We start from the raw sequence: 27,748 nt of genomic DNA, 5'->3' as shown, positions 1-27,748 counted from the left end.
AGAACAGTGGACATTCTGAAATCAAAAGCTTTCACTTTGGGGACCCTTATAAGGGACCATTTCATCTTATAAAGAAAGAGAAAACATATTTTTTCCTTAGCTATTGAAACTAGCATAAGCACTTGTTCAGCTGTTTGAAAGACTTTGTGCATAACGAGCTTTCACTAGGAATAACCTCACCCGAGAAGAAAGTGTCCTGAAAGACTTATGGAGTGTTTAGTGAAAACCTGGCTTGTCCCGCTTGGCTGAGGGCTGACCACCTCAGACCCTCCCGCAGATTGAGGAGTGAGGAGTGAGGAGTGAGGAGTGAGGAGTGAGGAGTGAGGAGTGACCGAGGGGCAGCTGCAGGGGTGGAGGGGGGATGCAAAAAGACGTACGTGACGGAGAGAAGGAGATCACGTCCAGTATTTCTGATGTTCCAGGACCGGAAATGACATCGGGAGTGATTGCTCATTACTGACAGCCGAGTCTGATCGAACTCGGCTGTTGTCACCCCTCCTGAACTTTCATTTCAAACTCCATCAATTATCTTCCGTCCCCGTGGTCGCCTTACCTGTTCCCTGACTCGGCGGCAAGCCCACCGAAACCCTTTCGTTGTTCGGCTTCAGACCACCAGTCTGACAAAACCTCCACATCACCTTCTGACACGGCACCTCCTTCTGTGCAGCTTGGCAAACGCCTCCTTTGGGCCCTGCAGGGCAAAATGAGCGTCTCTGTGGGTCAGCGGGCTCTTCATTAGAAAGGCAGTAGTGCGGAGGACTTGCATTAAGAGCGTGTTTTCTTGGCACACAAACGTGTACATTTGATATTCGGTGTAACGGCAAATACATCTATGAAAATGATACCCAGTAGCTGTAGTCCTGCTATCACAGGGAAGGGCGGTAACATCACCTGCTCTGGTACGCCGGCTCTTACACAGTGCCTGGACGCCGTAAGCGTTACAATATGTATTTGTGATGCCTGCTTGTGAATACAAACACAAATGTCGTCTATATGAAGCCAGTTGTGTGACTTAAACTCTAGTTAAGTCGTGGTTTAGTTATATTTCACTTTACAAGCCTCCAAAAATGTAAAACCTGTAGTTACAACTACAAGAAACAAAACAGCTCACATACGTTCTGTCTGCTGCTGAAGCCGCTGTTTTCCATCGATTCCGCTAGGGAGCGCCAGAGAGCACTCTTGAAACTCGGGCCCCGGGGCGTCGGGGAGAATCGGGGGCGTGGTTATGCAAAGCAGGGCGGTGACGTTCGCCTGCAGGGTGGAGCGCATCTGTGCTTAGTGCGCAGGCGCAAGCTTGTAAACAATAATAACCGGATCGCAGAAAAGAACAAAGTGTACTACTGCACGTTCCACTGGCGATGGAGACGGAATCGGAAGGCACGAGGTAAGGTTTATTCTGTTTTGATGCATGAGACTTTGTTTTGAATTGCCTTGCCGAAAATCAGTTTAATTGCACGGCTGCAAGGGTCTGTTTTCTTGAAACGTGCCTGTAAATATGTCATTTTTATATGCAGTTCAGCCAGCTGCAGCAGATCGTTGAATGGGAATCAACTCCAATTTTCGGAACTCCGTGCAGGGGATACAAGGGTTTTGTTGGAATTTTTTTTTTAAATATATGTTTTGCAGATGTCAGACTGGGAGTTTAAGAAAAGAGCGTCGGACCGCGATGTGTTCCTCATTGTAAATGTTAAGTGTAGGCCCAGCGCTGCGCTGTGCCGTAGTGAGGCTCGCAGCATGAATTTCAATCTGCTGTGGACCTCTCTCTCGTTCATGAGATGTTTGAGTATGTGGGGCAACCTACACAAATGGGTAAATTGTGATACATGAAAAGACCAGAGAGTCACTCCTAATGAATGATCATTAAAGGTGCTGAAGAGCTGTGTCCACTTTACAGGGGGGAACAGGCGGGTCTGCTTCAGGTGTCAGCTAGATCGATTTTTTCCTAATGCACGGAGAACGCAGTCTTGGTCTGGAGTGCTTTCCGACATGAGAGAGAGCGTGGTAGTCCGGCGGAAACACTGGGTCACTGGGTTTCCGACGTGGCCGGGAGCGCGCAGGCGCCGTGTCAGCGGCTGGACCGCGAGGACGCGCTGCTGGATGGTCAGCGTTGGGCCGTGTGCGTGCGTGCTGGTGCTTTAAGCCTCTCGCAGGGACTCTCTGTGCTTAGTGGACGTGCCCTGGGGAGAGGGGGCCGAGATACAGCGCATTGCAATCAGCAATAAATAACATCGAGGCAGAGCAATTTTGAAAATTGGTTTGGTTTTAATTTCGTTTCTTTGTTACTATAATAAACTGATTCCTGCTAATGGATGGATAGTTAGTAATTAGGTTAAAAAAAACGTTTGAAGTAGAAGAGCAGGGTCATCAGGAGGTGTACTTTCCTGAAGCAGCCAAAAGCTGCAAGGCTGGAATGGAGAAACTTTGCAGTCGGAAACAAACTGGGCCTGAGAAGAGACGGACAGAGCTCGTTTTAATTGTATGCAGTGCGCTTCTCCTTTTAATCAACGGGGTTAGCATGAGAGCTACAGTCTATAAAGTCTCCAGCATGCACTGTTGTGTTTCCAGAAGAGGCTTCTGCTGGGGGTTCCCAGAGCAGGGACTGCAGCCTGTTGTAACAGCTGGTTAGGTGGCAGTTCGGCTATAAACCAGATTTGTGGGGCTGAGTTCTAGCCAGGAGTTACAACAGCCAGCACAGATTTTCACAGTCCAGTTCTCCGTGTGTTCCACCATCCCCCATAATAATAAGAACATCACTTTATTGGCCATACACAATTACTTGTATGAGGAATTTGTCTTTTCACAGACCCCAGCTTGCTCTCCATGAGACACACAGACAGGGAGAGAAGCTGGGGGTCAGAGCGCAGGGTCAGCCATTGTACAGCGCCCCTGGAGCAGTTGGGGTTAAGGGCCTCGCTCAGGGGCCCAACAGAGTAGGATTCCTCTGCCGGCTGCGGGATTTGAACCAGCAACCTTCCAGCCACAGGCGCAGATCCTGAGGCACAGAGCCCCCGCTCCCCTCCGCCATGCATGTACCCTAAAATCAGACCAAAGGCCATTTGATGTCACAGGAATCGGAATCAAAAGCTTATGAGCCCTCATAGCCAGCGCCGAGCGAGAAATGGGCCTGAAGACGGGCAAAATCCAACCTCGAAAACATCCGAGATCCCAAGTTAAAGACTGAAGCGTTAGGCGAGGCTGCCTGTTCCTCTTTGTCCCTCTGTGCTGTACTTGGCCAGTGGTTACAGACTGAAAACTCGGTGGAAATGATTAGCGAGCTCGTGGCGTTGAGTCTGCGCGCCTTGTTAAGCAGATGAAAAGTCAACATCCGTGACCGTGAAAGAGTTTAACGCACATCATGCAGTACTGGAATTCCACAGACCTGCGTTTTAAGCAGCTGCAGTTCAGGTAAAGAGAAGCTGAGGGAAGAGATGGGGGGGGGGGAAACATCTCAAGTAGATGGTGGCTTTTGAGAGACCCTGTGTTAGAGTTACTTTGCAGGATGACCTCTGGATTTGACCTTTGGGCAAAACATTTCAACCGCGCCATTTCCCTTCGTCATCCGAACATCAAATTACAGTACAGCGAAACAGTAACCTCGCTGAAGGCCCAGGCTATGGGAAGTGCCTAACTGGTGTGCCAGGAGAGTCGGCATGCGATTAATAACAGATGTCTCTGAGTTTGGACTCCGGGAGGTAGGGCCCTCTTTGGGGGACATCGGACTTTTTATTGAAACGTACATCGGCTGATCTGGAGACAAAGGCTTAGAGAAGTGCCAGCAAAAAGCTGATCAGCGTGTGACTGAAGTTCCTGGAGAATTTAGATGCCAGTTGGTTTATTATAAATTTGAGACCGACGTAGATGAAGATTGAATGAAATGCATGGGTACAAGGTGCCTGCAGAGTCTGGCGGTCACATCTGCAGTCTGTTGTGCTCTGCAGTCTCTGCCGCACTGTCATTCACATGCCCAAGGACAGGTAAAAGCTGGGTGAAAGGTGACGGAGAAGTTCTCCATGAGTAGAAGACCATCTTGTTTGTGGCGCTGAAAGTCGGTAGTGAAGAAGATCCAGGACTGTTTTTCTCCAGAAAGCTCCCTGACACCAAATCACAGAGTCTGCAGTGCTAGTCATACGTGTGTCCACAACAGTAAAGGGGCAGATGGAAGAGAGTATAAGGCCATTTCTGCAGTGTAACTGCTCGGCAGAGGAAAACAGAACGTTTATCGCAATTAAATAAAGAACCGCATAAAATGTACAATTCGGCAACACCCACTGGAGTGGCTGTAGTGAACTCTTGCCCCTGCTGTGAGCGGTACACGTTGTACCGAAGTAAATCATTCCTGAGTTAACCCCCCCCTCCTGGATCTGATGGCTGCCAACAGTTGGCAGGTCTGGAGTGCTGAGGAAGTCCAAGTGCTGTCCCAAAGCACTGTGGGTCGGTAGCTCTCTCCCGATTGCACCGGGAACTGGCCTTTTGGCTAATATTAGCTCTGCCAGTTTAAGGGACAGCAAGGTTTGGACTTGGAAGATAAGAACGGAGCAGTGTAAGCCCAGAGGAGGTTGTTTTGTGTGTGTGTGTCTTTAACGTGTAGTGCCGGGGCTAAAATGCCCACTCTGGATATTCTTAGCTCTCGGTCTATCCTCTGACCCATGTCCAGCTGTCTGGAGCGATAACTGTCATGACAAGATTACAGGTTTCAAGGGCAAACTAGGAGGGGACAAAAACACCTTGACCTCTGCGTCAGGAAGAGGAGACTCAGCTGGCTGACTTGCAGCACCTTGCGCCTCCCATCCCCGCAGGTCCAAGCCAGGCAGAGGCTGCCCGAGTTGAGTCCCGTCTTAACCCGCATTCAGGAACTTAGTAATCGAGTCCTGTCAGCTTGTTTAAGGGTGAACCAGATCCTGACACAGCAACGATATTGTATGAAAACGTCTGTTTGGTTAGGTAAGGGAGAAAAGCCAGACTTAGCCTGCCTTTTTAATATAATATAGCCTTCCTTATTAAATGAAATAGGAGAGGGGTAAAAAAAATAAACAGTTGGAACCCTTTGACTCTTTATTTTTCTCAATCTGGAATGCAGCCAGCCTGGGGTCTGCGTGCCTCACGGCTTTAATGAATGAAATGTCTGTGGAGCTGCACACGTAGCTGGTTGCCGGCTTGTGACCGGGACTCCTGGAGGCAGGGACGCTACTTGCGCGAGAGTGAGCGCGCGTGCTCGCCCTGTTCTGGAGTCTGTCTCGGCAGTTGTTGCTGCAGCTACTTGAGAACATTCTGTTCTCTGGGCTGCAGTGGCCCTGCAGTCTGTCTGGGAAGGCGGTCCTCGGGCGCGTATGTATTCAGCCTACAGGGCTGCTGCTTTTCCAAAACCAGACGCTCTGGGCTTAATTCTCAAGGTTACAACTTTGGTTAAAGCACATTCTGTCCTTGTCGGTATGCTGACTTTAAAAAGGCCATATCTGCGTGCGTGAGACAGATAAAAATGTAGTTTGGGGGCCCTTTAAAGCTCTCATTTAGAGCTTCTCAATAAAATTGGGGGAAAAACTGGCAAAAATGTGTCAAATCAGTTTGCACTCACGACAGAGTGGGAAAAGAACAAGTTCGCTTGAACCTGGACAGGATCGCTTGAGCTGGTTTAAGAAGTAAGCATTCAACCGAAATCTGATCCCAGGAGCTTTACATGTTTCTGCTGCAACAGTTATTTTCAACCTTCAGGAATTCCCTGGTCCTCTGAAAATGCCTGAGCACAGTGCCACTTTTTAAAATATTTTGTAGGTCTTTAAAATCATGTTAAAAGCCATATGCAGATTTGGATGGATTGGAGGTTGCATTCATGCCTTTGAAAATGGAAAGCATCAGGACACGTTGATATATATTACTTACATATTATATATAATATATTATTGTTACTCTCTATTGCTTTAATTGCTGACATGCCGGACAATTTGGATTATGCATATAATTTGGCTTTTTTGTGTTCTGCAACAGTAAATATGGAAGCTTAGACTTTTGTGTCTTTGAGCCTGTCCTATGTGTGAGAGAAAACCACAAAAAAGACTTCCCGTCTCCTAACTCACTTTCTCTGTCCCGCTGGAGTGCCTTGGCTCCGTGCCTCAAACAGAGACATTAAAAGGAGAGAGGAAAGCAAGAGATTTCCCTTGTAACAGTCCGGCCAGTTAAGTCATTCTGCTCTCTGGGCTGTGGCCAGTGGGATGGCAGTAACGTGCGAGAGAGAAGAGCCCGTATCTTAGCACTGTGTGTGAAGGGAAGACGAACTCGGTGAACCCAGGCTGTTCCTCTCCTCTCCTCTCCTCTCCTCTCTCTCCACGCTCACAGTCACGTTCGACCCCACTCCCACTCCCACTCTCTCTCTCTGTCACTAAAACTGGATCTCTGGTGGCCGGGCCTTTCTTTTCCGTGTGGCTCTATTGAATAAATAAATAAAGCTTTCCAGCACTAAGACAGGATGGGCTCTTGCGTGTCGGGGTCAGAGAGAAGGGGAGGGCCAGGCTCCGGACTGCTCCCGGTTTAACAGCATTCCCACAAGGAATGCACTAAAAATAGGATAAACAGACTCCAAAAGCCTTGGTCTTGCATTCATGTTGTACTGCATCTCCTGTGTCCTATTCTAGTTTAAAGATGCTATCCTAAAGTAGCAAACCTTCTGTTTAAAGGAGGGGCATACCAATCAGGGAGAGGTCTCGTGGGCCAGGGGCTCTCAGGTCACGTTCAGACATGCAGTAGCACCTTTCTTTCATTTCTAGAGTTGCTACGCTCTCTTGTTTGTCACAGACCATGAACATACAAGGCGCCCGCCCTGCACCAAAACCGTGAGGCTCAAACAAAAACCTCAAACTGCTGAGGAATCGTATCTCTGGTGAATTAACGCCAGCTCACTGGGGAAAGAGCAGCACAGTCTGGTGAAAGCCCAAGACCCGAGGGATGGAACAACAGACTGAGGAGCGAACACAGGAGAAAGACCCCTCAAGAACAAAATTGCTTGTAAAGGGCGATTTGGATTTTTTGGTGTCGTTTAAAATGCCACGTTCTTGCCATGTTATGTGTTTGTGTCTTGTGTAAGAGTCAGGGATAGGCCTGCGGTTTTTGTCTTTGGTTTGTCTGATCGAAGGATATAGTTGCAACACAATTGACATGCCTTTTTCAGCCGGAGCTGGGGGGCAGTTGGTTTGGAGAGCTCTGGGCTATTGCCTTAAACCAAACCAGGGAGAGTTTTATTCATTATGAGGGCCAAACACCCCATTGATGTTTTCCCGGTCGTTCATCTCCTTTTATGCTTATCCTCCTATCATGGGCCTTGCTCTTGAAATACAACCCCCCCACAAGAAATGTTCACAGGACAATATAGCCATCTTTTAGCTGTATTTTATCTCATTATGTTTGAAGATGAAGTTGTTGTTTTTTGGGCCTCCGAGCAGACGAGCTCACAGTACGAGCACTTGAGATCCAGCCACCACAGGGGCGTGACTCTTTCAGAGACTGCTTTCCTGGGCCCGTCAGCATGTTACGTGTATAAAAAGTCCTATTTAATTGGCTATGAAAAAAATAGCCAGACCAACAGACTATAATTTGGTAACCTTATTGCAACACAATTTTCGGTCACGCTGTTCAAATATAAAAAAGGGACATTTATTGTTTTTCTTCTTTCCTTCTCCATGTGGTTGCGCAAGAGGTATTTCCATCCTCCATGTCTCATTGTGTTATTAAGGAGTTCAGTTTGTTTTTGTTGTTGCTCCTGTGCTGGCTTTTCCTTTCTATTTTTTGCAAAAGCACATTGAATCACTGCTTTCTGCCACTCGTGACTTGTAAGGAGTCGTAGGCCAGCCCAGTTAGCTCTTGCGCTACTCTGGAATGGCTCAGCACAGCTATTGCATTTCAGGTTGTTCTGGAAAATTTGCAGGCGTAGCCCTTGGGTTAAGGGTCATAGGCTCTAAGCATGCGGCTACCCCTCCCCCTTCCCCTCTGCCCCTCATTGACGTCACAGACTCGAGGTTGTTTTGGTAGGACATAGAACAATGAGGCCTTACCCAGCACTGCTCAAGAGGAGAGGGGGGAGTTTGTTTCCCTTTGTAGAAAGGGCACCTTTCATCTTTGACACCCCTCACAGTGCCCCAGGCCACTGCTTCTTCAGTGGGCTGCATTTAAATGAAAGATTAGTCTTCCCAAATTCCTATACCCATGTTGTTGGGAGGCTCCCAGAAATCTGGACTCCCTTATGTCCCGTCCCCCCCATCCCCATTTTATAATTCCCCTGTGTGCCTATTTGTACAGACCCTTACTTAAAATGAACAACTGTGACAAGCCGCCAAGCACAAACACAGTAACACCTGGGTAGCTGGCCTTGTGCACCAGGCTGATGTTTATACCACAAGCACAGAGATTGTTTGTGGGGGGGGGGGATAAGACAATTTTTGCTGTGTTTGAAAACAGAAGAATGCTGCCATCCCCAGTCTGTCGGGGGCTGGTTCTTTATGCACCGGTTGAGATGATGTGAAGGGCTGCTTAAGTCAATGCATACCTTCAGACACAGCATTTCTGGACAATCAAATCCCTTGGACACCCCACAGTCGAAGAAAGCAGTGCAGCAGGAAGCTGGCCTGCTCTTATGTCCTGCTGGAAGGGATAACAGGCATAAGTGGAGCTGATAAGGATGGCTGAGGCAGTGAATTAGGTCATATGCCACTACACTTAATAATAATAATAATAATAATATTTATTTAGCGCTTTTCTGGACACTCCACTCAAAGCGCTTTACAGGCAATGGGGATCCCCTCCACCCCCACCAGTGTGCAGCATCCACCTGGATAGTCACTGTAGTACTGCTGGAATGAGTCCTGTCTAGAAGGAGAACATCTGAAGTCAATGGTCAAGAGCACATTTTTTTGTTTTTCTTTCTGATCAACACAGATGTTTAAAGAAAAATCCATTTAATCCTTTATCTTTCTAGATAAACGAGTGGGGAACAGCTCTCCTTTATGACGAACCCCTGGAGAACACTCGGTTACAGCAGGGTATCTTCCAGGAGTAAACGTAAATGAAATATCTTTGCTCGAGGGTACAACGGTAGCGCCCCTAGCTGGGGGTCTGAACCCCAGACCCAAACCCCTACTCGTCACGGCTGCCCAGTCCTCCTACTTCTCTGTAGCACAACTGCCTCTGTCCCCTTTCCAAGGTCCACACCTCGAAACGTTTGCATTTGCTTTTAAGGAAATGGGATGCAAATGTGTTGTTGCGGGGCAAGCGGGCTTTGGAGAAAAAGGCACGCAGCCTGTTTGCTATGGGTTTCTCCAGATGACCCTTCCCTCCTCAACCACTTGAACTGGCAGAGTTTGGGATCTGAAAGTTGCCAAGTCAGCCTCAAAATGTTGTTTTTCCAAACAGGTTAGCAAATTGCAGGAAAACAAATAAAATGGAAAAATGTGGCTTAAACAGTGTTTGTCCTTTACACATGTGTGGCAAGGAGAGAATTGCCTTAACTGAATGCGGCAGTTCTATCTCTTCACCGTTGTACTGTCCAGCCCTACTTTTCCATGATCCTGCAGTCGGTATACGGGATAATTGCCTGTTGTGTTCAGTGTCTTGAAGGCAAAAGGGCTTGATGGGAGAAAAGGAAAGAGGCAGGACATTCCCTTACAGTATTGGGTATTAAATGGGACCATACCAAGCGATTTGGGGGCTTGTGCATCTAAAAGTTCTGGGCTCACTGCCATGAAAATGACCAGGTGTCTAAATGACAAGTTGCTTTCAACATGGAATCGCTGCCAAATTGCCCTTCGGGACTCTGTGCGGAGGTACAAATTCGCAAAGCTGGCAGCGCCGCCTGCAGGGGGTAGCGGGAGGCCTGTTTTCAAAGCTCAGCTCACCGTGGGGAGCTGCGAGTGTTTTAAAGTCAAAGAGAGGAATGAAGAAGGAGGAGGGTCAGATGTCCTCGGCTGCACAACAGACCCCTCCTCTGTCTCCGCTGCCTAGACCAGCTGGGGAGGGAGGGAGAGGAGGAGCAGGGCTCGGGGGCAATAAAGTTTGTGTGCACTCACACCGAACCAGGAGAGGATCAGGGAGGAAGGAAGACTGGGACTTCAGACCTTTTAGCACTTTTGAAACTGGGAAGCTGAACCATGTAAGAAATACAAGTGGGCAATATCTTGGTGTTCAGGGTACTGCTGTGTTAAAGCTCAGCTGTGTGGTTGTGGAAATGTGTAATACTGGAGTGCAAAACGTGAATCTGGAGGTGTTTTTTCCTCTCTGCTTAAGCTTCATGTGGGGGAAGGGAGAGAGAGAGAGCTTGAACAGGATAGGGGACAAACAACTGGGGCTTTATCTCTGAAGCCAAACTTTCTGGAGTAGTTTATCAAAGAGCAGGAGTTGGTATGGAGAGTGCAGTTTCTTTTGTCTTTGTGTTTGAAAATGGAAGTTGTCTTTTATTTATAAGGCTGGCATGTCAAAAAGCAGGCGATTACAGGTATATCGGACGTGCGATCTTTCTGTATCTAAACACTGTGGTGAGAATGTGAGTGTAACTTTAACTTGTTGTGAACAGAAGTAAATGCATCTGTGGTCTCTACAGAAATATGTTGAGGTCCTTAAATGATAATTGCGGTTCTTTCTTAAACTGTGGTGAAGCTGTTCCCTGTTATTTCTGGTATTATAAAAGTGTTTTTTTAGTTTTAAGGGAGAAATGCAATCCTTCATTTTTGTCTAGAGCAGCACTTGCATCGCACTGCCAGTTCACCCTGTTGTACAAGATTGTTCATTGACGTGCCCAGTGTAAATCTGATGTACATATACACTAGTTGCCCTGGTGTGTGCAAGTAAAATAGTGTCCATATTTAACACTTTTGATGATATGCACGCTGACACTTTGACATTTTCCACAGTTGATTTTGTGTTGTGGCACGGTTATCAGAATGATTCCTAATGTAGCGTGAAAAGAAGTGCACCTCAGTGGGTTTTCTCCACGGTCTAGTGTGGGGACACCTCACAGAGACGCCTAGCTGTTTCGCCTGGACACGTGTTGCCTCTCTGAACTTCAAACCATCCCTTTTGGGGGGTGTTGGAAAAACAGTGCATCTGACAGAAGCGTTAAGCGTTTTGCCCGTAACTTGGAAGGCGAAAAAAAAAAAAGACCTTTGTGACCAAAAACATTTTTATGCTTCATCATAAAAAAAAAAATCCAGAAATAGGGATGTTGGTTCAGCTGGGATGTTTTACTGTGAAGGGCTCCGGGTTCATCCCCCGACCGTGACGACAAGTCCTGTTCGAGGACTGGAATTAAAAACCTGTCGCTGCTGCTCTTGTTTGCATCTGTACCAGCTTCTAGAGTCTGGAGTGCGGAGCCTGAGGCTGCAACCTCGGAATATCTCTGTGGTTTTAAAGCCTTCGCTTGACAAGGAAACCCAACTTGCTGGCCTCCTTCTCTGCGCTGCTCCTGAAGGGCAGAGTTGTCAGCTGTGTGCCGCAGAGCGCCTGCTCCACTTCCACCTCCTGCCTGGGGTGAAAAGAAAGAGCACGCCTGTGTATGAGTAGTACAGGGACAAGTCAGAGGTTTATTCCGTGAAGGAAAGAGAAGAAAACGCGACGTTGTGGCCGTGGAGCCTTCTTCAGGCGTGAGCAGCTGAAGAAGCTTCTTCCTCGCACCCGAGAAGGCTCCACGGCCGAAACGTTGCGTTTTCTTTCTTCTCTGCCCAGCACAGGAATAAACCTCTGACTTGCTCCTCAGCAGCCTGCGCCTGAACCATTAGCAGTACCCTGTGTACCCCGTTACCCTGTGGCTCCCCCCCCCGCAGGCCGAGCTCGGAGCTCCGGAAGGTGCGCTCGCGGGACGCGGCCCGTTCGCGCCGCAGCCAGGAGACGGAGGTGTTCTACCAGCTGGCGCACACCCTGCCCCTGCCCCGCCGCGTCACCTCGCACCTGGACAAGGCGGCCATCATGAGGATCACCCTCAGCTACATGCGCATGAGCCGGCTCTTCCAAGCAGGTAGGGGGCCGGCGCTCGGAGGTGGGCGCGCACAGGCGGATGAGGGCGCGCGGACGCGCCGGGCCCTGCCGAGGAGAGAATGAGCAGCCTTCTGTGTAGCACGGCGCCGGGCGCCAGGCAGAGCTCTATGCAGAAGCTGGACCATGTGAGCTAAGCAGGGCCTGACCCAGAGTCCTACACAGAAGGCTGATATTGGTATCACAGGAGTGAGTTTGGGGGGAAAAATAAACCATTCCTTTGTTCTTGAGCAGCTCTTTTTAATTTGCAAAGGAACAAGTAAAGGTTTATTCCTGTGCTGAAAAGAAAAGAAAAGTTTCGGCTGTGGAGCCTTTTTTTGGGTGTGACTCCGAAACGTTGTGTTTCTTTTCTTCTCTTTTCAGCTAAGGAATAAACCTATTACTTGTTCCTTTGCAGCCTACGCATGCTGACGCAGCTCCCTACTCGAGCTACTTCTTTTTAATCTGGTCTGTTGCTTATTCTTATTTAGGTGAGCTACAAGCGTGCACGTATAGACCACTCGCTTCCTAAATCCGTCACAACAGCAGTCGTTTAGGTCTGAAAGAGCAAAACAACGTAAGAGATCTGGCTCGGCAGTAAGCCACAGTTTTATGCACCTGTATGTGTTTAGAAAAGGGCCCTTTTCACAGTCTCCAGACCAGGATGCTGAATTCGTATTCGTTTCATTGAATGATTTTAGCCTCTGCTCACGTGGTGTGGGGTTAATGGGCGCCTCTCTCCTGGACAATGCAGGCGGGTTGAAGACAGACCAGGGGGAGGAGGAGGAGGAGGAGGAGGAGATGGATGGATACCTAACGCGAGCACTGGGGGGGTTCGTCATGGTGCTGGCCCCCGAGGGAGACATGGTCTACCTGTCGGAGAGCGTCAGCAAGCACATCGGGATCACACAGGTACGCAGGCTGCCCGGCCGGCTCTGGGCTCCGGGATCGCTTGTTGTGAGTGAGCGGGAACGGTGCCCGAGGTCATGCTGCGGACCATGGGAAACATCCGTCTGTGCAGCCATGCAGCGCTTGCAGTCCGCGGAAAAAACCCCGCGTACCTAGAAAGCTCGAGCTGTACGTGTTGGCGATACTGTGTCTGTGAGCCTCACGTATTGCCGCTGGTGTTTCAGCTGGACTTGCTGGGGCAGAGCGTGTTTGACTTTGTCCATCCCTGCGACCAGGAGGAACTGCGGGATGCCCTAACGCCCAGAGCAGGTGAGAGGAGGGTGTCTGAACGCGGGAGACTCGTGTAGACTCCCATGCAGCAGGTCAATATCAGTATAGCACTTGGAGTGGTGGTCTGAAGACTGAACAGTACAGCTGTACTGAGATATAGTGTGTGGAAACCGGAGCTTTTACTTGCACATTTTCTCCCAATCCAGAATATATACAATTCCAAGGGCCTTACAGAGGAATGGTTATTATGCCTTAAAAAGCTATGGAACCCCCTGTATGTATGTTTACAAAGATACGTGTGTGGATTTCTCCCTCTTATGTGGGTCTGTGCCTCTCTGCCTGGCTGTGCATTGCACGCCTGTGCTTGTGTTCAGGTTTCTCCAAGAAGCAGAATCAAGATGTGCCGACAGAGAGGAGCTTCTTCATTAGGATGAAGAGCACACTGACAAGCAGGGGCCGGACCGTCAACATCAAATCGGCCTCTTATAAGGTAACGCGTGACCTTGAGACACAACTTAAATTGTCCTGGAAGCTTATCACCCTTATTAGGGGATGAGAGGCCCTCAGTGTCACAGTAGAAAGTCTCTACTGTTCGTGTGACGTTCATTGTAGTCAAATTCAGTGAAGCCCATTGGAGAGTTGATCAGAGAAAATTACCAGTGCAGGTTAAATTGCTCACAGCCTGCACAGTACTGTAATCATATCCTGTGAATTTTAAACCACATTACTTTCAGCTTCAGATATTTGTAAGCAATCAGACACTATTTCCTCCCGCATTAGGGGCCTGCTGCACACGACAGGTTAGAGGGGTTTTTTTTAATTTCTCCAACAGCGCTCACAGGCACTGCTGCTCCACTACCCTGGCCTGAGAACTGGGACAGTGTGCAAAGCTGAGCATGTATTTTATATAAAAGGCACAAGTCCAACATCAGCAGCCTTTAGTAGTTGCAAAGTTAAATTCCAGATACTAAGGTACTGGCAAATGGCCCTTCAGTGTTTACTGGTTTGTGGTGTGACATTGCTTCATGCAGCATAGTTTGGCTCTTGGAACATCTGCTAGAACACTGTGGGATTTGCTGTTTTTGCTATATTATCTTTAGTAGTTCCTGTTGTTCTTGCAATCTTCTCTGTTCAAAATGACTTTCAGCATCAGATATTCGTAAGCACTCAGTCACTGTTTCCTCCTTTTTTGTCTTCTTTGCAGTGCTTTGCAGTGTATTGGTGTGCTTTTTTTCTAGATATATTCCAGAGCAGCAATGTCTTTTTCTTAAGATGTTAACCTATGGCGGACACAATTGTGTGCACAGGACTCTCAGTGAGGTCTTACTAGTGTGTCTGACGTCTGGTGGCATGAAATCGGGGGGTGTTCAGGGTGCAAGAGTATGTTTTATGCTCACACGGCGCCTCTCCATCCTCTCTCCGCCCTGTGCTCCCAGGTGCTGCACTGCACCGGCCACATTCACACCTACAAGAGCTCCGGGGCGCAGGAGCCCCCCGCCGACTGCCCTGCGCTGCCCCCCCAGCCCCTCACCTTCCTCACACTGCTGTGTGAGCCCATCCCACACCCCTCCAACGTGGAGTTCCCTCTGGACAGCAGCACTTTCCTCAGCCGGCACAGCCTGGACCTCAAGTTCACCCACTGCGACGGCAGGTCGGTCACTCTTAGCGTCCTGTCAGCTGGGCCTTGCGAATCCAGGGACCTGTAACAGGGTGCAGATACGCCTGTGGAACAGAACTCCTGTAACACGGGAGCTGGGTGTTTATCTCATTTGTAGCACAGAGAACTTTAAAAAATAAAGTCACAGCTTCACACTGCTAGTAAGTATCATATTTGTTCTGGATCGGTACTTTGTGTCTGTAGTTGAAAAGCTGTGGATCTGAAGAGAACAAAGCCACAGGCGTAAATAGACATTTCTTAACAAAGGCAACAGTAAAACATTTTAACCTCAGTCCGCTTTCCCTAGCGTTTGGATTACTTTGAGATCGCAAGTCAGTAACAATTGTGAATGTGTACTAAACACAGCATCTAACACTGTCTCGGGGATGTACTCGAAGCTAGCACACCACATGGTTGACAGATCATCCCTTCTTTGCCCTGCTGTTTGTACTGTTATCTGTACAGTATAAATTAAACTCCACCGTGAAAATATCCGGATTGTTTCATAAGAAAGCGTGATTGATTTAAATGTTATAAAATAATGATGAAAAAAGGCATAACTACTGTGGCTAAGAATGTTCCTTCCATCTACCCTTCTGAATTTGTCCCCATCACAAACTAAGAGCATGTAAAAAGTACAGAGTGTTTCCCACTGTACCCCCAGGCTGCAGGAAGTCTGTTTCCCCTTTGCACTCATCACTTGGAGCACGAGTCTGGAGCTCGACACTCCAAAACAGCAGAAATCTGTGATGTTAAAGGAGCGCTCTTCAGTCCTTTGGCCTGCTGCAATAGGAGCAGACTTGGCCACCGAAGTGTGACGTGTGGTTTCAGCTCTGGCAGGCTGCCTAGCACATGGTCCCAGCCAGCTGAGTGATAAACACAGGGCAGTGAACATTCTGTACAGACGGGCCAGGTCTCCGGGGAGGGGGAGGGGAGGAGCAATGAGCAATGCTTATTGTGAGTGCCGAGTCACAATGTGTTCTCGTCGTACAGAAAGAATGAGTTGTACTCCAATGAGATTAGCTGACACTGTACGGGCGGGCACCTCAGCCAGCAGTCCTGGGCGTGACGTGTTTTTATAGAATCAACAAGCATGTGCTTAACTTGAGAAGGCTGGCTGTTACATAATAAGTCCTGAAAAAAACTTCTCAATAGCAGAGAACATTTCTGTTATCATTTTTCAGTGTCTTTTTTTTTTTTCAGTAGGTCCTGTTATAGTAAACATTGACTAACAACCCCATCCCCCAGAAGACCAAAGTGAAATGACTCTGTATTATAGATATAAGTGATTGTCTGCGTCAGACCCTGCACCATGACAGAGAATTATACTGCTTGGTACTGTTGTGCCTGGATTTGCCCTGCTTTGTGCTTCACGTAACCTTCCTGCTGGTCTTTTCACCTTTCCAATTAGCTACTAAACTAAAAAATTGAATAAACGTCTGCGTTGAGAGAAATGAAAATTCATTGTAATTAGATTACACGTTCTCATTTCTAAAGCCCTCCTAGGCCCAGTTGCTTACCACCGTCCTTTGGTGTTGTGATCTGATTTCAGACCGACTACTATATTTTACTTGACTTTGTTCCCTTAAAGAAATAAAAGTCAGTTTGGCTGAGATGTCTCTGCCAGATTTTTCTTATATTATAATAATATATATTTATATTTTCTCCCCGTGGTGGGGATTGTTAATGTCTACCGTCCTGCAGAGCAGTGTGACAGGCCTGTAATGTGAGACTTTCAGGTTACACCCCTCTCTTGTAGTTCAAATTAAGAAACCCCTTGGCGTTTTTACCTGCTCCCTGTGGTTTGGCTCCTCGGTGTGCAGTACTATCACATTGTGCAGGATCCCTAACCATTTTAAAGGGCAAATAGCAAACCAGCATAATTTTGACACTGGTTGCATTAAAGACTGGAAGGGGGGCACATTTAGGTGCCCTGGCCTTGCGAGAATGTAGTCTCCCAAGTATTGGGACCGTATTTAGTAGTTGGGTTGATCTAGAACTCATTATCAGCTATTGTTTACCTTATTTTCCTTAGACAGGGTCAAATACCTCGGTATCCACTGAAAGCGAAACTTGCCACGTCATCTCTACAGCTGTGATCCCCGGACTCACTGACCCTTCCCTCTGGCTTATTCCCACTTTTCCTTGCCTGCAGGGTGACTGAGCTTGTGGGCTACAAGCCTGAGGATCTGATCGGTCGCTCTGCCTACGAGTATCACCACGCCCTGGACTCAGATCACCTGACCAAGAGCCTTCACACCTGTGAGTGTCGGAGGAGGCCGGTCGGGAGGGGGGCTGAATCTCTCTGAGGTTCAGTTGTGTTCTGGCTTGTTGCAGTGATCAGCATTCACACAGGCCTTATAGTGCTTTCAGGAGAAGGGGGCTCTATTAGCACGACGTGGAACGTTACCGGTACAGTACAGATAAAACTCCACCGTGTGGAGAGTCAGAGTAACAGCAAGTAACACTGCACAAGGAAGCTATGTGCGGGGAAGCTAGTGTTCAAAACCGATTCTTTCCAGGAAAAGAGATTGCGCCTTTTCTGTTCTTATGGCTGTGACTTGTTTTTCTAGCTGTATTTTAGCGGAAGTCAGGAACAAAGTTACAAATGCATCCATTATACGATTATTATAGTGATCGATCTTTTCTTCGTTTCCAAAACGCCCTTCTATGTCTGTGGGGTGTTAGTTGTCAGACTGCTGTTGTTTATCAGTTTAGTCTCATGATCTGTGGGGGATATACTGTAGAGGTTGGCCATGCTTTCCTCTCCACCACTGAAGTAACAGCGTCCAAACACTGTCTGCCTGCAGTGCTATCAAAGGGCCAGGTGACCACCAGTCACTACCGCTTCCTTGCCAAGAACGGGGGCTTTGTGTGGGCCGAGACCCAGGCCACCGTCATCTACAACGGCAAGACCTCCCAGCCGGAGGGAGTGGTATGCCTCAACTTCATCCTCAGGTACGGTCGTCTCAGCCCCATCTGTTTTTCTTCATTCCCCCCTCCGCCACCCCCTCGACTTTGGCGGACGTCTTAATTTTATAAAACAACGTTCCCCCGTCGTCTCATTTCCTTTATACCTCTCTTTTCCTTCGTTTACTTACTGCACGTTTTAATTTCCTTCCACTCCATTTGTCTTACACAACTCAGCCTTTACAGCGTTCTGTCTCTGGTGCCATTGAGATAAATCTCAAACGAGCCTCATATCTGTTTAAATTGATTTACTCTACCTAGCAATCTTTCCATGTTGAATTTGTACAGCAGCTTCGCTGACCCATGTCATTTGGGATAGCCCTGTATTATCCATGCATGACAGCTCCTTTAGCAACAATACAAAGAGTCAAAGATATATTCTTACACCGAACTGCAATTTTAAAGTTAGATCCCCCAGAATACAAGTAATAGCTGTTAAAGAGATTGATATATCCAGATGTTTGAGTGTTTTCTGCACTATAGCCGTCCAGAAGGACTTTATATGCTGGCATTCTCGGAAGAGGTGAATTAATGATCCTTAAGCAATACTGCATTTAAGACACGGACCTGAATTGTAATCCTCTCTAATTTCTCCGAGGTACAGTAAAGTCTGTTTAAAATCTTAAACTAAAGTCATTTTTTATGTAGGGCTCTAAAGGGCTGATTAGCATTAAGCTTGACTGCACCCTAGTCAGATTTCATCTGGAGTAAGCGAATGATCTGCCGTCCAACGAGAGGCACAGTTATCAAGAGAGCCGTCTGTCTGCATGAAGCTGTGGCCCCGCTGATCAATCTGTCTGCGTGCATGTGTCAGTTACACAGCGATCGGGGTCTCGCATCTCCACTCCGCGTGCAGGGAGACGCCGTGTTCTCACGCTGGCGCCCCCCTTCTTCTCTCCCCCAGTGGGGTGGAGCAGCCCGACGTGGTGTTCTCCGTGGAGCAGACGGAGCGCCTCCTGCAACCCAAGCCCGAGCCGGAGGACGAGGGGGTGGCCGCGGACACCAGCGCCTGCCTCTTCCTGAAGCTGAAGGAGAGCCCGGAGGAGCTGACCCAGCTGGCCCCCGCCTCTGGGGGCGCTGTCGTCCCCCTGTCAGGTGGGGCCCCCTCGCACACGGGCGCCCGGCACGGCTGCTCTTGGGTCGCTTCTTTCCGAATAATAGATCCCAAAGCAGGTTTATTCCCAAGCAGTTCCTGCAGCGGTTTGATTCGAAAAAGGCTGCCTACTTAATTATAATAATTAATAATAATTGCTTACACTTATATAGCGCTTTTCTGGACACTCCACCCAAAGCGCTTTACAGGTAATGGGGATCCCCTCCACCCACACCAGTGTGTACCCCCACCTGGATGATGTGACAGCAGCCATAGTGCACCAGTACACTCACCACACACCAGCTCTCAGTGGGAGGAGAGCAGAGTGATGAAGCCAGTTCAGAGAGGGGGATTATTAGGAGGCCATGATTGGTAAAGTCCAGTGGGAAATTTGTCCAGGACACCGGGGTAACACCCCTACTCTTTTCGAGAAACGCCCTGGGGTTTTTAATGACCACAGAGAGTCAGGACCTCGGTTTTACGTCTCATCCGAAGGACGGCGCCTTTTTACAGTATAGTGTCCTCGTCGCTATACTGGGGCATTAGGACCCACACAGACCCCAGGGTGAGCGCCCCCTGCTGGCCCCACTAACACCTCTTCCAGCAGCAGCCTCAGCTTTCCCAGGAGTCTCCCATCCAGGTACTGGGCAGGCTCACACCTGCTGAGCTCCAGTGGGCTCCAGCAGTGAGCTGCAGGGTGACAGAGCTGCTGGCTACTTGACCAATAACACACAAACGGGGAACGCAGCTACGGCTCAGACGTCGCCCAGACCTGCGTGCCCCGTGCACGGCGTGGCTGCTCTCACGGACTGTGGCGCCTCTCCCCCGTACAGAGCCGGGGGAGCTGAAGGACCTGTCGTTCTGCCGGCCCCCCAGCCCGCACGGCGTCCCCGAGTCCCCGCGGGACCTCTGCACCCCGGAGCTGCGGCAGCTGCTGTCTCCCATCTTCGACGGGCCCCCCTCCCGGGAGACCTGCTCCTCCCCCTCCTCGGTGAGTCGGGACGCTTCCCTGCCCCGAACGGCGGGCTTGCCGGGGGTCCGCTCTCTATCGCAGAAGGAAACGGTGTTCGGTTCGGAGGAGGAGTTCTGCAGGAAGCAGTGGTTCGCTTCCGATTCTGTCAGGCGATCCCGACGGGAAGCTCTGCAAAGGATTCCCCCGAAATGGCAAATGACTTTCCGAAGCCGTTTACTGATGCAGTGATGTGTATATATATTGCTTTTTCTTTCCGTTGAATAATTAAAGAGAGATCAGTGGCTCAGCTCCTGCTCAACCCCCTTTGTGTTTCAGAGTTCTGGAGATGAGTCGCCGATGGACATGGACTCGGTGGAGAAGTTTTTTGCTGTCCGTAAGGACGATGACAACAAACCCACCGCTGCCAAAGAGGTACGTGTGCAAAGCCGACATCCGAGGGTTGATGCAGGGTATTTTTTGGGGGGCAGTGGGTTGTAACTTTTAAAAAAAGCTGGGTGAAAAGCCCACGTCCTAAAACTTGCAGGGAGCGTGTTAGTGTCTTATGAGCCCAGTGTGGTGTGTGTGTTTCAGCACAGTGATGACCTGGGATGTGATGAGTGGCTTTGCAATATCACACGCCTCTCTTCCCCCTGAAGTCATGCTCTTCATTTTCAGTTCTTAACCTTGCAGAAATGCTGCAAAATTGAGACGCGAAGAGGAACGAACTTGTATTTGTCTTGCAACACTCCTGCCAATGTGGCCTTGAAGGTTTGGATGAGTTAAAAGAAGAAAGAACTGCCAGGGCCAAATCCAATTCTGATCTTTAGGATCAGCCTGGCAGAGAGAAGATGAGATTTCTAGTACCTAATAGTGTGTTTGTTTTGTTCTTTCCTAGCACACTAATATTGTGTTTTCACAGGGGTATGAGGCCCTCGATCTGGACATGCTGGCCCCTTACATCTCCATGGATGACGACTTCCAGCTGACCTTCCTGGCCCAGCTCCCAGAGTCTGAGCCCCCCACCCTGGAGCCAGCTGCCCCTGGTGCCAGGAAACGGTAGTTTTTCACTCTCTTGAAACAGCACACAACCCGCCCCCCCCCACTGGCCTCCCTGCCACAGCTGCTCCAGCAGGGCCGCGGCCGCACTCATCAGGGTACATGTATATCACCTCATCTTGAAATGCTGCAACTCGCACGTGTGGCTCTTCGTTGACTTCCCCAAGGAGCTACCTTTTAATGACTGGGGCCTGTCTGCTTCCTAGTTTGGAGATGCCCCAAAAAGCCGAACAGACACAAACGTGTTTTTGTGCCCGTGCATCACCCAGGGCAATGCCGAGGACAAAATGAGTTAACTACGGTATTTTGTGAGGTTCCACATGCTGTTCAGAATATCGCTGTCCAGTCCTAGCCAAATTATGTTACTTAGCTGCAGAAGTACACAGCCTGGGACTTGGTTCCCATGCTCACAGTCGTCGTTTTACAGTACAGCAGATCACAATCCAGTAGATCCTTCACCAGCCTGGCCACATACAGCGTATATCTGCTGGGCATCCAGCCTGACCACACCTGCGATTCCCACAGAGTAAGCGGAGTATCTCTCTTTCTCATATCTTTCGTGCGGGTGTGCCCCCGCAGAACCTTGAAGATGGATGAAGACTTGCCTTTGAAGGAGTCGTCCCCAGACAAAAGGAAGAGACAGGAAGAGGTGCTCCTGCATGACGTCCTGCTGGTGAGAAGGGGCACTGCATGTGGGGCAGATTCAGGCCAGTTAGTCGGGGGGCCCCCCAGGGACGTGAATGAACTAACGATTTTTCGTATATCCTTGTAATAAGTTGACTATTGTTTTTTATTCCTGTTTTATACTGCAGAAGCTATGTGTAGGCCGGTTAGGTAGGAAATGAACATGATAAAAATATATCAACGCATTTTTACTGCAAGGCAAAACATAAAGGATGGGAAAGTGTCTGCTGTCATTTGGACGAAGACGGTAGAGTAGCCTGACAGGTGCGTGTTGGCATTCCAGGGCTCTCTTGTGGACGGAGACAGCACTGACGAGCTGGAGCAGCTCAGGCTCGCCAAGAGCCTCCTGAATACCGATGACCCGCTAGTAGGAGGGGAGAGGGGGCTGTGCAACTCGGCAGGTACGGCAGAGCCGTGTTCACCGAGAGGGCTGGGTGCTCTCGGAGCTTGTTGGGAGCGCCGGCGCTTGAGACAGAAATGAGATGATGCAGCAGCTAGTCAAGCGCATAATCTGTCTTGGCAAGAACTTTGTCATCGGCCTCATTTAACTGAATCTTACATCTTTGTGCCAAATAACGCCAACAGATAACATACAGTAGCCTTGCCGATATCGCCATCAGAACGGTTCCCAGTATGTCTCATGTAGAGGATATGTGGGGGGTGGGAGTGATTTCAATGGAAGGGATGCAGTTCATCCTTTTTATCCTCTACAAAAGGCACTGAAAGTCTTTTTTGTTAAGAACATCTCACTGAAGAGTGAAATTGTACTACAAGAACCAGGGTGGTATTCTGACATATTAATGTTACACCAGAACTTTACGATTAGTTACAGAGCCCTGTCACATCAAAGTAACCAGCCTTTATCATGGAGAGAATACGAGCACACCAACATCTGCCTCAAAGGGGCGCATGCACAGCTAATATGCAAGACACAGTATCCTCTCCTGTTGGCTCTGTGATAGATGTGGCACTGCCTGTTTTAATATGCTGGGGTTCGAAGTCTTATTCGCTCATCCTCTCTGTTTTCCCACGGCTCTTCACAGCCCTGATGAGCGACTTACTGTCCCGCCCGCCAGACCCTTTGACTCACGAACTGGAGGCGGGGCCCATTTCACCTCTGACCTGAACTGGCCACGCCGCCCCCCCCCTCCCTCCACACGACAGTCCAGCCAAGAGATTGGATGTCGCCTGGGCAGCCCATCCCACCCAACCCGCCCCGCCCCGACACCTCAGACAGCTCGACAAAGCGCTAACCCACCGGCCGGCCGTCGGCATCAGCGTTCAGTTTCTGCCCAGCAGCCCCGTGTTGTCCAGTTGTGTCCCCAGCAGATGGTTTACCCTCAGTGATGTCACGCTAAGACAGGACATCCACCTGCCAGAGCCCACGCTAGAGCTGAAAGGGGAGAATCCAGAGCATGGCGCCCCTTCGTCTCAGGATATTTGTCGAGGTGCACCGCTAAACAAAACAGGCGATACTGTACAGGCACTTCAGTCCTGTATTTTAAAATGCTGTCCAAAATCGAATGTATTCCTACTTTTATGCTGGTGCTACTTTTATGCTGGTGCTAACTGAATTGACCTCAGTCCAGTGTGGCTTACATCACCTAAGCCATACAATTTCTCTGCAAACCAGCATGCATGTGAACATTGCGCGAAAACCAGTCAGGAATCATGTGGTCGTCAAGTACAAAAGCCAGCACCTGGAGACATACCTCTCCGTTCTGAATGCATGTTTATATATGTGTGTGTATATGTAGCATACAGACGCATATATGTCACTAACAAAGCTGCTCATACAATAATCAGACTCCTATTAATATGACGCAGCAGCCACAAAATGATTTCAGCGCACGAGAGAAATCTGGAACAAATGCATTTTACACTTTCTAGGCAACATGCTTGGTGTCGGAAGACCTTTTGTGAATGCTGTAGCGTTTTGGCGTTGAGAACGTCACAGTGGGGCAGGTAGTCAGAGAGGGACTAGGTACTGTATGATCATCCTGAATGTTTCTTTTAGCGCTGTCACATTGAGCAGCCTTGTTAGTGACAAATAAATGTACTTAAGACCGGGGAAGGAGGTGACTCCGGGTGCTCTGCTTCCCGACCTCAGTGCTCCAGATCCCTCAGTGACCAGCATTGCTGCAATGAGAGATCTGCTCTCACTGTTCTTGAGCCCGAGTACGCAGACATTACTGCAGAGGCAGAGAACAAAAACCAGGTATCCAGTGGTTTTGAAAACCTGAGACCTGTTAACTTTATTTAGAGCTAGCATCTGAAAAAGAGCCAGGGTTTCACGCAATACAGCCACGATGAAAAACATGATGAAGACTCGGGCGTTGGAGCAGAGAAACAGATAAATGCAAGCCGATACTCCTCCCTGCGTTTTAAGATGGGCTGTCCTGGTTACTTAACGCACACAAACAAGTTGTATTTTAATCGAGGTTTGCCAAAAGCATGAACCGTTTTAAGGAAAACCCTCGCAAAGAAAAACAATATCAGTGGCATCTGTTTTTATAATGTTTTTTTAGATACTTTTTACTTGATATTTTTTGTTCTACTTGTGAAAATGTATACTCTGTGGTTCCATGTATATTGACAAGTGCATATTAAAAGCGACAGTGTGTGTGTGGCATAACAGGAGTGCAACACCAGTCTAAGCTACAGTTTATTTTTCAGATTTTTGTATTCAAAGAAACCAGTTGCAAGAGATAACACATTACACCTAGATTCCACAGGAAGAGATGTACATTGTACCATAGAGGGTTATGTGAAGCTTTGTGATTGTGAATAAGCAAAAAAAAACCTTATGCATTAAGCTTTTGAAATTTGGGGGTTGTTTCCACGAGTGGGGTCACATTACCTCTCAACTCAACAGGGGAAAGGCTCCCCAGATCGTTCATTTGAAGGCGAGCTGAAAACTGCAGCGCAAAGCTGAATGATCCACGCTTTGGCATGAAAACAGGAAGAGCATCACCACGCCCTTTGTTACTGCAGGAGGGGCAGTAACATGCTTGAGCTTTGCCATGTGGCAGAGGAAGCCATTTGCCCCAAAGTTCTCTAGGTCCCATGTGCAAACTGAGTGAAAGCTGTGAGTAGACCTGGCCCGACAGGGTTAGAGTATATTGCAGTCTTAATTACATCTTGGTGAGCCTGACTTATCTGGCTCACAGTTCAGTAGTAGGTTTGTCACACAGCTTATGTCTTCCAAGGAGAAGAGGTCAGGTCTTCAAGGTCAGCCTAGGGAAAATGCATGAATAGCACAACATCCTCCATGCGGGTGTGAAGATTTCTCACTGTTCTCCCAGGCAGTGTGGGAGGGGGGAGGGGGTAACACAGTGGGAAAGGAGGGTGGACAAAGGCAGTCGGGCTCCTGCTTCTCACGCCTCGGACACGTCTTTCTGGTCAAGCGTGGATCGCGGCTGCTTCCGCCAGCGACCGCAGCGGCTCTCCTATTGATACTGCTTCAGGTACCTAGATGACCGCGGTCATCGAGCTCGTTTAAGGGGGAAATCGTGTGAGGAAATCGTGGGCAGCTGTAGGCAGGTTCCGTTGCTGCACGGAGAGGGGAGGGATCCTTCGGTGTGCGATTGGAGTTAAAGGCTCGGCCCAGTCTCGCCCACGCCCGCCGCACTGGGGATCGCGTGCAGTGTGTGTGGGGGGGGGGGGGGCGTGCCCTCTCAGAAACGTGCTCCCACCCCCAAGCCCAGCTCCTTAGGGTGCTGGTCTGGTGACCACGTCGCATAAAAGGGTACACAGCCGAGAAAAACAAAAACACTCTTCAAATTTAAAATGCCAAACTGCTAGCCAGAACAAACACAAGTACAAGGCCTTCCAAAAGCTTTTCTGGCTTGCGACCAGTGCTGTTGAGTTAACAATGAATCTCGCTCATGTGGCCCTTTACAAAAGAGCATTCCATTATGAACTCTAGAAGAGGGATGCTGGCTGCAAAACACAGCTTTCTGGTATTTTAATTCTTCTTGTTGATTTTTATTAGTCCAGTTCTGATGAAAAATGTAGTATTTTAAACATGGCTATGGTAAAAGAATGTTGTTGTTTTTTCCTTAACTTGTTCTGTCCAAGTCCGTTAGAGGAATGTTTTCCTTCCACGATGCAGTGGCCTTACCTCGGAGCCACACATTGGAGAATATTGACTGATTTTCTTGTTAATGTGAATTCAAAACTTCTTTGCTCCTCCAGATCGCTGTTACAAATTGTACTCATTTACAATGCAAGGTTGAATCATCTTTTAATACCAATAAATGCTCCCAAAGCTATAAGGAGGGGCAGCGATCACCCCTCGGAAGAACAAAACTCACCCACCCAGAACGCACACTACAGAGAGGGACTGCGTTTTTTAAATCTCTCTCTCATTTAAGCAGATGATTTTCTGATGACTGTTGTATCCTTTAAAATGTGATTTCATTCCTTATAAATGATGTCATGTTGTTAAAAACTTGTGTTCTTTACCAGCTAGGAATAAAAACTTTTTTTTGCAGCTGTTGCCTCAATGTGTTGTTGTTTTTTTAATAATCATGTCAGGTGCAAGTTTCAGTTAAAGGATTGACAGCTCTCAGGGCTGTGAGGGAGGGGTCATTAAACAGCCCCTGATTCTGTTTGGGTAGGGGTGTGAATCCAGGTGCCCTGGCTGAATTCCACTCTGGGATACTGGCCTCTCTTACAGTCCCCCTGAATCCAGCTGGTGAGGTGATCCCTCTCTCCTCCACCTGACCTGCAGGTGCAGGACAGCTGCCCTGTGTCACCCAGGTGGGGCAGTTGTGCAGTGATGGACAGGTGTGTCTCCTCCTAGATGTTAAAGCTCTTTATGATTGCACTGGTAGCAGCAATATATAAATAGAAGTATAAACAGAATTGGGGAACTTTTTGAAAAATCTGCAGATGAAGGACTTAAGTACTGTATACAGATGTTTTCATCTACCAGATAATGCGGAGAAGCAGTAAAAAAAAAAGGCAAACTTAAAATGTTTAAATCGTTAACATTTAAATAATAAGATACATTTATCACTACTGTACAACACAAGACCTCAGTTAAAATGACTGTGCATGGACACCACCTTACAAAAAAATATACAGTATATACTGCTGTTCCGAGAGCAATTCGCAGATTCACAAGCGCAAAGCCCTGTCGTACGCTCGTAGGCTAAATGAACTGAATACCTTTAAGAGGAAGTAGAGAAAATGATGACAAGGCTCCCCGATACAAGCGTTCAAATTCTTCAAAACGCACAGGGAACCCGGTCAACCCATCGGAACACGAGCCAGGAGACTCGGGCGGAAACGTCGGGAACGAGATTTTAGAAAGAAGAACAAGAGGCGCTTCTTTACGCACAAACATGCTGGACGTTTGCAAGAAGCTATAGAAGCACGTTGTCAAAGGCAATGGCATCGCCTCTTTCTAGTAACGGCTGGAGGAGATCCTATCCGATAGTAATTACCGTCAGGCTGACGAGCACGTTTGTAACTGCTTTAAAAAAAATCAAAATACAAGAGTGCCATCTACCGGCAGAGTGTGGAAAAACCACAAACTCTGGGGTGGCTTTACACGGGACAGTGGTACCAACATGCACGGGAACAAGTAATAGGTTTATTCCATGCTGGGAAAAAAAGAAGAAAGAGAACATCGGCCGTGGAGCCTTCTTCAGGTTGTTCTCGTCTTTTTTTCAGCATGGAATAAACCTCTTACTTGTTCCTTTGCAGCCTACGCAGCTCCCCACCTGAACTACTACAGCCAGCATGCACAGGCCCAGTTTAGATTAACGTTGTGAGAGCAGTGCTCTTTAGTTCAAAATTACAGCGACATGGACAAATTTAAAGGAATATCAACGTTTAGGACTGTCACGCAAAAACGATACAGCTGACTGTTTATCACAGAAAGCCTGTTTGCTTATGACAGGAAAAACAACTATAAAAAAAACGTACTGGGAAAAGAAAAAAGCGACGTACTGTACTGAAAAAACAGCGTTTAAATAAATTACTCTTTTGAACCAAATACCATCATACCCGCCCTTTAAACTAACCGCTTTCCACAAGAGGTGCTTGAACAACAGATACCGACTATTATACGCAATATCTTACCTCCACGTACACCAGACGTTGCCGAATATTTATATTAATTTCCTCTCTCGCAGGTGAAGACTGTGGAGACACGCGCCCCCGC

General features: G+C 48.3%; 1 protein-coding gene across 3 annotated transcripts; it reads left to right on the top strand.

Annotated features, from left to right (window-relative positions):
- The first annotated feature begins 1,274 nt into the window (after positions 1-1,274).
- On the top strand, positions 1,275-26,068 carry hif1al (hypoxia inducible factor 1 subunit alpha, like). Of its 3 annotated transcripts, XM_069186381.1 has the most exons (16): positions 1,275-1,384; positions 11,796-11,986; positions 12,737-12,894; positions 13,116-13,200; positions 13,536-13,651; positions 14,598-14,655; positions 14,689-14,812; positions 16,974-17,080; positions 17,629-17,776; positions 18,693-18,883; positions 19,715-19,872; positions 20,170-20,265; positions 20,753-20,889; positions 21,469-21,562; positions 21,857-21,974; positions 22,617-26,068. In XM_069186381.1, exons 1-16 carry the CDS (start codon positions 1,359-1,361, stop codon positions 22,697-22,699), a joined length of 1,890 nt encoding a protein of 629 aa, XP_069042482.1. In that variant the 5' UTR covers positions 1,275-1,358; the 3' UTR covers positions 22,700-26,068. The 3 variants fall into 3 exon arrangements, with proteins under 3 accessions (XP_069042482.1, XP_069042480.1, XP_069042481.1); XM_069186379.1 differs by having other exon boundaries at positions 14,598-14,812; XM_069186380.1 differs by lacking the exon at positions 1,275-1,384 and adding an exon at positions 9,913-10,129 and having other exon boundaries at positions 14,598-14,812.
- The last annotated feature ends 1,680 nt before the right edge of the window (positions 26,069-27,748 follow it).

Source organism: Lepisosteus oculatus, chromosome 3 (genome assembly GCF_040954835.1).
Source record: "Lepisosteus oculatus isolate fLepOcu1 chromosome 3, fLepOcu1.hap2, whole genome shotgun sequence".
Taxonomy (NCBI): Eukaryota; Metazoa; Chordata; class Actinopteri; order Semionotiformes; family Lepisosteidae; genus Lepisosteus; species Lepisosteus oculatus.
This window is presented reverse-complemented; position numbering and strand designations above follow the sequence as displayed.

Excerpts from the sequence above, each read along its gene's own strand:
- hif1al (XM_069186379.1), top strand. The coding sequence starts at position 1,359 with ATGGAGACGGAATCGGAAGGCACGAG. Across the intron at positions 11,987-12,736 it reads GAGCCGGCTCTTCCAAGCAG|GCGGGTTGAAGACAGACCAG; the intron begins GTAGGGGGCCGG and ends TGGACAATGCAG. Across the intron at positions 20,266-20,752 it reads AACCCACCGCTGCCAAAGAG|GGGTATGAGGCCCTCGATCT; the intron begins GTACGTGTGCAA and ends GTGTTTTCACAG.